Raw genomic sequence first — 9,968 nt, forward strand, 5'->3', positions numbered from 1 at the left:
GAGACTCCCATCTCTACTAAAAATAGAAACATTAGCCCGGTGTGGAAGCTTGTGGTGCACACCTGTAGCTCCAGCTACTTGGGAGGCAGAGGCAAGAGGATCACTTTGGCTCAGGAGTTTGAGGTTACAGTGAGCGTGATGATGCCACGGCACTCTAAGTCCAGGAAACAGAGTGAGACCCTGTCTCAAAAAAAAAAAAAAAAAAAAAAAAAAAAGACTAAAGAGAAACACAGGGTGGAAGGAAGGAAGACACTACCATTCTAGGGCTGAGGAAGCACTGGAAGCAGTTGTAGTATCAGAGCCTAGAGCTTGGAGGAGGCGCCATGGGGCTGGGGCCCGGACTCTCAGGAGGGGCGCTGTGCAGCCGTGCTAGTACCTCTGAGGGGTACAATGGAAATACGAAGGAAACTGGAAGCTGGAACAAATTGTCTCTACCAGGAGAACCATTGCTGGGTGAAATAGCAGAAATAGCAAGCAAAACAGAAAACAGCAAAGCCCTTCTCCCTCCTTCTACCTTCCAGCCTCCCTCTAACACTTCCTATGGCGATGCCCAGCAGCGAGCCAGCCATCAGAGTGAAATGTGGCCTGCACGGTCCCAGCCAGGTCACTACAAAGCACAGTAGAGAAGGGCAGACCTGAGGGACAATAGCTTAATAACCACTACAGTCTACCCCTTTGGCTACCCAGCATCCACACACAGCCTTCTGTACATATTTGCACTTGTATCCACAAACAAAAACCATAATAAGATGAAACTGTTATCCAAATAAAGATGCCTTCATCCTCTCCTTGAAATGGGAGATAAAAGTTCCAAGAGTCATTGTATTCATCTCTGGGTAATGTTCATTCTTCTCAAAGTTGGCCATGGTCCCATCTAGATAAAGACTAAATTGTATTCAACAAGCCATAATTTTTGGGAAAAAAAGAAAAAAAAGAAGACTGAATCGTAGAGTTAACCACAAACAACAATGCTTATATAAAACAGTAAGGGGAAGGAGAAGAGGCAGAAAGAGACATTTTTTATGTGTACAAATAAATACATACGTACCAAGCAAGGAAGAGCTAAGCAGAGCTGCTACTGTCTTCCTTCCTGTCCTTGGCCACAAGTCTATAGCTGATATTTGTATATTGATAATAGCTTCCTTCTTCCATTACTTCATCCATGTTTCCTTTGCTCTCTCCAAGGCCTCACTTGGTCAGTTCGTTATCTGGTGGCATGACCTAAACTTCTTTCTGGAAAAATCTTAATTCACAGTGGTCCTCCATTTTGGTCGTTGCAATTTTCTTTTAACTTTTACTAGATGTGAAAGTATGAAGCGAGGTCCCAGAGAATCCCCGAGTTCTAAATGTGGTCCTTCCTGTTCCCACCATGTAGCAGCAACCCTATTTCCTCTTGGCAATGAAGATCTATTACCCCAGCCAGAAAATCAGCCCCTCCTTTGCACCTGGTTCAGAGGCATGAGGAGCTCCAAATGGCAAGTGGCAGCCTGAATCTCCTATTGCTGTGTCTCTTGGTGGAACGAGACTAAGACCTCCTACGTCAGAGTTGAGGAGAGCTAGAAAAAATAATGCAACTAGATTATTCGGTATAATAGTGAGTGGAATCACTCCTACATCCTCTTCTGGATTTCTAGACCCATTGATTCTGACAGTGAAAGAAAGAACACTGTATCTTAGTTGCTGATTCGAATCATGTACTGTATCCTCCAAGATAGAATCACATCTAAGGCAGATTCTGTGGAATACGGTTCAGATCCTCTTAGGACTGAGGCATTCATTTCCCCAGCTACCAGAAGTGTTTCCTGCTGATAGTTCACAGCTATATTCCTCTCTGGACATGGCCCTTGGCCAGAAGGGAGCCAACTTGACCAAGGGGGCAGCCTGTATCCAGTGACTGGGTGATAAGGGGACACAAAGGCCTGGAACCCAAGCCTCAACTTGCAACAATTTTAAGCAGCATCCAAGCTCCAGAACAACCTGAGCAATCTGCTGAGGCCTCTGTTGCAACTGCATTGTACTCAACTTCTCCCTTTGCCCAGTTCTGCCACCCTCACTCCCATTAGGCATTGTTTCCTAGAGCACTTCCCAATAAATCTACTGCATTCAAATCACCTTCTCAGAGTCTATTTCTAGGAAGCCCACCTAAGACACTATCCATTCAGAGTGATACATCCTCACAGTAAGCCATTCCACCACTCTATTGGGCCAGCTGCTTCTGGATGATGGAGTATGTGGTTAGATCAGTGAATTCTTTGAGCATGGGACTATTGCTGTACTGCTTTTGCTGTGAACTAAGTTCTTTAGTCGGAAGCAATGTTGTGCAGAATACCATCATGGTGAATGAGGCACTCTCTGTGTCCACGTGTGATGGTTCTGATAGAAGCATTAAAGGTGGGGAAGGAAAATCCATATCATAATATGTCTTTAGTTGCATAAAGACAAATCACCGCCCCCTCCTTGATGGAAGGAGTCCAGTGCAATCAAGCTGCCATCGGGTATTTGGCTGCTATCTTCAGGGAATAGTGCCACATTGAGGGTTCGGCATCTCTGCTTTTGGCAGGGTAAGAACCCAATAGTGATGGTAGCCACATCGGCTACCGTTTTCCTGAGCTCATGCATAGCCTTCATCCCTTTCATCACAGTAGCTTTGTATTAATACGTGGGCTCATTGAACAAATGCTGGGAAGTCTGGGGGAGAAGACCAACAGATGTCCATGGGACACCCCAGCTTGCTCACCTCACTAAAGAGCACCTCGTCCATGCCAATGCCCTTGGGTAAGCAGTCACCTGGAACACAACTATCTCTGCACACTGTGCCCACTTTGAGACAGACTCATGCCTCTTCACCAGACCTCCTGCTAGTAACATTCCAATCTTGTTCCTTCTAAGTCTTTGAAGCCCAGCCACACATTTCACCACTGCCTGTGAATCCATGTGGGTATGTATTTCCGCCCTCTCTCAGCTCAGACTAAGTGGACAACCAAATACACTGCTTGAAGTTCTGTTTGCTAGGATCTCTATTTTATTCTATCTCCAGTGTCTTTCAGGGACGCTCCTGATTGGTGTTCCAAGGCTGCAGCGGTCCACTTGTATGCATAATAACGTACACACTAGGCTTGAGTTCTTTTTCTCCTTAGTCAGCTAGTCAGGAACTCCACGTTAGACCACAGGTTTGGGTTGTTGGGGAACACACAAGGCAGCAAGAGTAAGTGTAAGGGTCCGAACCACCTGTTTTTGTAGTTGCTTGTGATTCTGGGGCTGCTTATTCCCACGTCCTTAAATGTCATTTCCACTTAATGATGAATCACCTCTGTGCAGGCACAAACTTGTGGTTTTGTGGGTCAAATATACCCAGTTCATGATGAGCAGCTCAGGGGTCATTCAATGTCCCAGGGTGAAGCATTTAGCCTCTGCCTGGGCCCAGCAGCAAATCATGAGCTATTTCTCAAAAGGAGAATAGCTACCTGCAGAAGGCAGCATGGGTTTCCTCTAAAATCCTAAAGGTCTGTCCTTTGATTCTCTTATGTGTGCTTGTTGGAGGCTCTACATAGTATCACAAGTTACCATAAACACTTTAAGCATCATTGTGTATTAGGTTCTCCAGAGAAACAGAACCATAGGTTATAGATATATAGATATAGAAAGAGATTTATTTAAATTTTATTTGACTTTTGGTGATTCAGCCCTGCAAACAAGAGATATGAGATTCTTATAGGACCACCATGGAAAATCTGGTTCTCTGACCATGATTTGAGCCCAGAGTTTAAAGACCTGAGCTTGTTATTTTTCTTTTCGTAAGTATTCCAGGGCACTCAGAAGTAGCCATCCCATCCCACAGTCCTTGCAGTCCACCATTACTGTTGTAATGATTAACTATGACAGCCAATTGGTCCCCAAAGCACCTACTCCGCTAGACACTTCACAGCCTACCACAGGAGATATTAATTTTGATGACACTTCATGCCATAAGTTACTAATAGCCCATTTTTCATTGACTAAAGCCTCAGGAGACTCACGAGAGCCTAAGAATCAGACCAAACCAACTCCAGAATCTTTGTAGGTCTGTCCCTAAGCCCATGGTTAATAACATGTTATCAGTCAGGATCCAGTTAGGGAAACAGAAACCATGCCAATTATTATAATAGAGAGGATTTGATACAGGAAGTTAGTTAAACGGGTATTGGAGGACTGAAAAGGCAAAAAGCAACTACTGAGGTAACTCAGACATAGCAAATATAGGCTGGGGGATCAATGGGAAGAGGTTGGGTTTCTATTAGAGCGCAGAAGCTTGGAGAAGCGCCTCTCCAGAGCTGGGATCCAGCTCTCTGTGTAGAGAACAGCACTCAGCTGGTGTAGCATCTCAGGAGCTTGGATAGAGAACCTGTGAGGAGGGACCGGCTGGCTGGTGCTAGTTTCTCTGACGGGGCACAGTGAGGCCGACTGGGGGTTGGGCTCTGGAAACTGGAATGAACTGTTACTGCCAGGATGAAGAACCGTTGCTGGAATGACATTGGCAATATCAGCAGGCAGAATAGGAAACAGGAGACTGCTTTTCCCTTCCTCCCACCTTCCCAGCTCCCTGTAGCGTCCCCTGTTGGCAGAGCCCAGCTGGAGCCAGCTGGCAAAGGCAAAGTGTACCTTGCAATGTCTCACCCAAAGCCAGGTATAGAATGGTAGGTTTGGAGCTGAGTCATAACAGCTTAATAACCAGCACAGTTTTCTTGACTATAACCTGGTTGTGAAAAGGATGAAATGATACCATGTATATTAAATGTTTAGAATTGTGCCTGCTCAGTGTAGTAAGTGTCCAACAAATGTTAGCTCTTTTTTTCCCCTGCATCAGTTGAGATTGTGTGTTTGTTTGTTTTCCTTCAATCTGTTAATGTGGTGCATCACATAGATGGATTTTTTTTTTGGTATGTTGAACCATTTTTGCATTTTAGGAATAAATTCCACTTGGACATAATGTATACTCCTTTCTTTTTCTTTCTTTGTTTCTCTGTCAGTCTCTCTCTTTCTTTCTTTCTTTTAGAGCCAGCAACTTGCTTTGTCACCTAGGTTGGAGTACAGCGCTGTGATCACGTCTCACTGCAGTCTCGAACTCCTGGGCTCAAGAGATCCTCCTCACTCAGCCTCGGAGTAGCTGGGACTACATGCACACTCACCACCACGCCCAGCTGGTTATAATCCTTTTAATGTGATGTTGAATTCAGTTTAAGTTTTTTTTCTTAATAGCTATTTACTGTATAGACTTTTGGAGGAAGCAGCTGAGTCAAGATGACCTTAAAAGTGTCACCAGGAACTTCCTGACCTTTCTGCTCTGACAGCCATTTCAGTTTTGCATTCTTTTTTTTTTTTTTGAGACAGAGTCTCACTTTGTTGCCCAGGCTAGAGTGAGTACCATGGCATCAGCCTAGCTCACAGCAACCTCAATCTCCTGGGCTCAAGCAATCCTTCTGCCTCAGCCTCCCAAGTAGTTGGGACTACAGGCATGCACCATGATGCCCGGCTAAGTTTTTCTATATATTTTTAGTTGACCAATTAATTTCTTTCTATTTTTAGTAGAGACAGGGTCTCGCTCAGGCTGCTTTCGAACTCCCTACCTCGAGCGATCCGCCCACCTCGGCCTCCCAGAGTGCTAGGATTACAGGCGTGAGTCACCGCACCGTGCCCAGTTTTGCATTCTTGGGTGTTTACTGGACGACCTCTCTCCCCTGCTGTCTCAGTTCCTGATGACTCTCTTAATTGTAAGTGAATGTAGCTAAAGACAAATGGGAAACATTTGTGATTTAGAAGAACAGTTTTGAGAGCCTAGCTTTTTTCTAAATGTCAGGGATTGTTTTGCCTGTTAATTTAGAGGTTAAGAACCTAAGAAGAATGTCAGGATAGCGATCACATATTTATGGTTGAAGAGAAAGCTGGCTCTCCTGGGTCTCTGATCTAGCTGAGTGTGAGAAGGGCAGCCGGTTGCACAGCAAGGTGGCTCCAGCCCCACTGCTTGAGGGCACAGCCTAGAGGGACACCTCAGGGGTCACCTGCCTGCTTTCTCACCTGTTTGGCAGGGAAGTAGATTACAGCCTTGTCCTGTAGCAGGGAGAGGCATTGTGGTAGGGGGGAAATGTCTCTTGGTCTTCTAGAAGCATTTGGGATTAACTCGAGGTAGGATTTCCTACGAGTCCAATGACCCAGCCACTTAACCCTCTCTCTTGGATATGTTGGTTCTGTTGGTCTGAGTTGGAAACTCAGATTCTGCCCTTTTAAAAGGTGGCTCAGGTAAATTTCATCCTCAAGGGAAGTTTGGGAGGCCCTGCTTTGGGGCAAGAGAGCAGCTCTCTCAATTCTGGAAAAGGGAGTTGACATAATACTTAACCACTGCAGAGAAACATCTGCTTGGGTAAAATCTGTGCAGGAAAAAAAGAAGGCTACCATTACTATTCTATGGAGGAGGAAATTTGTGGGGCTCTTTAAAAGCTCTAGAGTCATGAATGACAGATAATGTCATTGAAGATCAAACTATCTTCTCTAAATCAGCTAGGGTTTGGTTGCAAAACAGAGCAGCTGTTTGTTTTACCTTGGAGACCAGGAACTGGGTGGCCACCACAGAGAGGGGTCTGAAGCGTGTGTCCAGGCAAACCAGGTCACACCTGATGCTGATTCAACCTCTGCCAGTGATGTGGGCACAGAAAGGTTTCCTATGGCGTCTTTCCTCTCCTGAGCTAGAATTACTTCTCAAATGCAGAAAGCAAAAGGCATATGCGGCTGGCCAGAAAAGATAGGACCTCAATGCTTTTCGAGAACTGTTATTAAAGTTTAAGTGTTATCATAGCTAGGGACTCCTGATATGGACAGGAACACACACAGTCAAGAAATAGGTGTCCACTTATTTATTTCTAATGAGCTGATACAGCAGGAAAATTAGGTCAGGCTCTCGAGCACGTGGTGGATACATGAATGGCCACCTTCACCTTCAGAGGCCCTGGAGGCAGCTCTGCCACTTCTACAAAGCTGGTTTTGTTTGGATAAAAACAGGGCGTTAGAGCAGTGCCCTAAATCTGTGGTCCCTAAACCCCCGGCCGGTGGACAGGTACTGGTCTGTGGCCTGTTAGGAACAGGGCCCACAGCAGGGGGTGAGCGGTGGGCCAGCCAGCGAAGCTTCATCTGTTTTTACAGCCGCTCCCCATGGCTTGCATCACTGCATAAGCTCCACCTCTTGTCAGAGCTGCAGCACGAGTAGATTCTCTTAGGAGCTCAAACCCTGCTGCAAACTCTGCATGCGAAGGATCTCGGTTGCGGCTCCTTATGAGACTCTAATGCCTGATGATCTGAGGTGGAGCTGAGGAGGTGATGCTAGCGCCGGGCTGCAAATGCAGATTACCATTAGCAGAGAAGTTTGACTGCACAATAAATGTAATGCACTTGACTCATCCTGAGACCACGCCCCCTGCCGCCCCATCCATGGAAAAATTGTCTTCCATGAAACCGGTCCCTGGTGCCAAAAAGGTTGGGGGCTGCTGCCTTCAGTGACTATGGACAAGCATTTCCCAGAATAAGAGGGGCTCGGTAAGCAATTTTTGAATGAGTGAGTGAATGTGACTTAGAGAGACAGTTTGTCATTGGCTTGCCAAACAGATTTCCACTTGTTGACAGTATATGAGAAAACGTCAGGCTTCATTTCTCAGACCTTTATTCTTCTAAGCAAAGTTCAGCCCTCTGCCTGTTACAGTCTGTTAAGCACAGAAGCCCCGAGTTCTCCTATAACTAACCCAGACCTGTTACTCCTCGGCCCTCACAACCCTCCAAGCAGCCAGCACTTGCGTGGGGCGCGATGGAGCAGGGCAGCAGCCGCCCGGAGGACCTCCCCATCAATGTGTTTTCTGTCACTCCTTACACGCCCAGTACCGCTGACATCCAGGTGTCCGATGACGACAAGGCGGGGGCCACCTTGCTCTTCTCAGGCATCTTTCTGGGACTGGTGGGGATCACGTTCACCGTCATGGGCTGGATCAAATACCAAGGTGTCTCCCACTTTGAATGGACCCAGCTGCTCGGGCCCATCCTGCTGTCGGTCGGGGTGACGTTCAGCCTCATTGCCGTGTGCAAGTTCAAAATGCTCTCCTGCCAGTTGTGCAAAGAAAGCGAGGAAAGGGGCCTGGACTCGGAGCAGACACCGGGAGGACAGTCGTTTGTGTTCACTGGCATCAACCAGCCCATCACCTTCCACGGGGCCACCGTGGTGCAGTACATCCCTCCGCCTTATGCTGCTCAAGAGCCGCTGGGGGTGAACACGCCCTACCTGCAGCCCGTGCTGAGCCCGTGCGGTCTCATACCCTCTGGAGGGACAGCGGCCGCCATGCCGAGCCCTCCTCAGTACTACACCATCTACCCGCAAGGGAACGCCGCGTTTGTGGACGACGAGGACTGCCCTTCTGTCGTGGATGGTGGGAATGACAGGTACGCTGTGTGTGTGTGTGTGTGTGCCCCCTTCAGCTGCCAGTCACGCTGTGCGGCTGTGTGTGGTCTGTGGGAAAGGCGGTGGGGAATGTGGACTCTGCCGGCCTGTTCCCTGGGCCGGTGGCGCTGTGGGCTGTAACATATCTGTGTTTTCTGCTCACGTTTCAGGCCCAGCCCTGGCGCTGATCAGCTGCAAGAGTCTCAGCTGGAAGAGGAGGCCTGTGCCTGCTTCGCTCCTCCCCCCTATGAGGAAATATACGCCCTCCCTCGCTAGTGAGCAAGCGTTGAAGTCATTGTTACCTGACAACCGGAGTTCTACACTGTGACCTTCCAAATTTAGGCAGCAGAGTGGCCCAGCAGCCTGGGGGGAAGGGAAAGTGTCTCAGATTGGTAAAAATTAGGCCGGGCTGGGGAAATTCTCCTTTGGTACAGTTTCAACTTCCGTTGTGTAAGAAATCTCTTGCAAAGTCCAGGAGCAGGACTTTCACCTGTTTAGCCTCCTCCCACCCCCTTCCCTGTTGGAAAGCACTCGGGTCTCAATTCTTACTTCCAGCTGGGCACTGTGGCTCCTGCCTGTAATCCCAGCACTTTGGGAGGCTGAGGTGGGAGGATCTCTGGGGGCCAGGAATTTGAGACCATTCTGGGCAACATAGCGAGAACCCCATCTCTACAGAAAAGAAAAAAAAAATCTAACTCCAGCAGCTAAGGGAAAAATCGCTACTTCTGAGACTTTGGGAGTCTGTACAGGGGTGAGAGTAGAGGTGGGAAGGAAGCAGAAGACAAAACAGGTTCCACTACAGGTTTCTCAGCGCCTGTCCTTGGCCCCGCAGTAGACTCATACATCCCAAACAACTCCGTTGCCATCGGGTCTGTCTTGAGAACTCTGGGTATCTTTAAGGCTGCAAATAAATAAATAAATACAATGAATTAAAATAAAGAATGTCTCCTATTAGCATAGTATCAGCTGGCTAAATTATACAAAATAAATAATAATAGGATAATGATATGAACAAATCCTTAAGTTGTCACTGAATCACAGTGACTCTTGGTGGCTGCAGCTTGGTGTGTGATGTGCACAGGGGCGCAGGGGGCGGGGGGGGGGCTCTTGGTGCCCCCAGCCTGGGGCTTGTGCCCAGCATGAACTAAGTGGGCCCGTGGCCCACAGAACACAGACACTTCCCCGATCACCCACGGGTCTGCCAAGTTAGAGCAGAGCTGCTGTGTCCACGCCTAGGAATTCATGAATTATGAAAACAAGCTTTACAGTTAAGACAAGCTCCTCTTATTTGTAATAAAAGCTTCGGTGTCTTTAACTTCCCTGGATGTGGACTGTGCAATAAACAATTGGAGCAGACTCACAGACTTTCAAAGAGACAGTTTAAAACCATTAGAACCATTAGTCTTAAAAGAAAATATCTTCTGTAGGCTACAAAGGGAAGGCCACTCACAGTAAGGGTGATGAATCCCAACGGAAGATGTGGGATTTATTGATTCTTTAATATTTTGGTACCATGTTT

The 9,968-nt window shown here is 47.3% G+C and overlaps 1 protein-coding gene across 1 annotated transcript; it reads left to right on the forward strand.

Annotated features, from left to right (window-relative positions):
* Window positions 1-7,759: 7,759 nt before the first annotated feature.
* On the forward strand, window positions 7,760-9,487 carry TMEM174 (transmembrane protein 174). The gene is made up of 2 exons (XM_020289972.2): window positions 7,760-8,451; window positions 8,620-9,487. Exons 1-2 carry the CDS (start codon window positions 7,826-7,828, stop codon window positions 8,723-8,725), a joined length of 732 nt encoding a protein of 243 aa, XP_020145561.2. The 5' UTR covers window positions 7,760-7,825; the 3' UTR covers window positions 8,726-9,487.
* The last annotated feature ends 481 nt before the right edge of the window (window positions 9,488-9,968 follow it).

Source organism: Microcebus murinus, chromosome 11, assembly GCF_040939455.1.
Source record: "Microcebus murinus isolate Inina chromosome 11, M.murinus_Inina_mat1.0, whole genome shotgun sequence".
NCBI lineage: Eukaryota > Metazoa > Chordata > Mammalia > Primates > Cheirogaleidae > Microcebus > Microcebus murinus.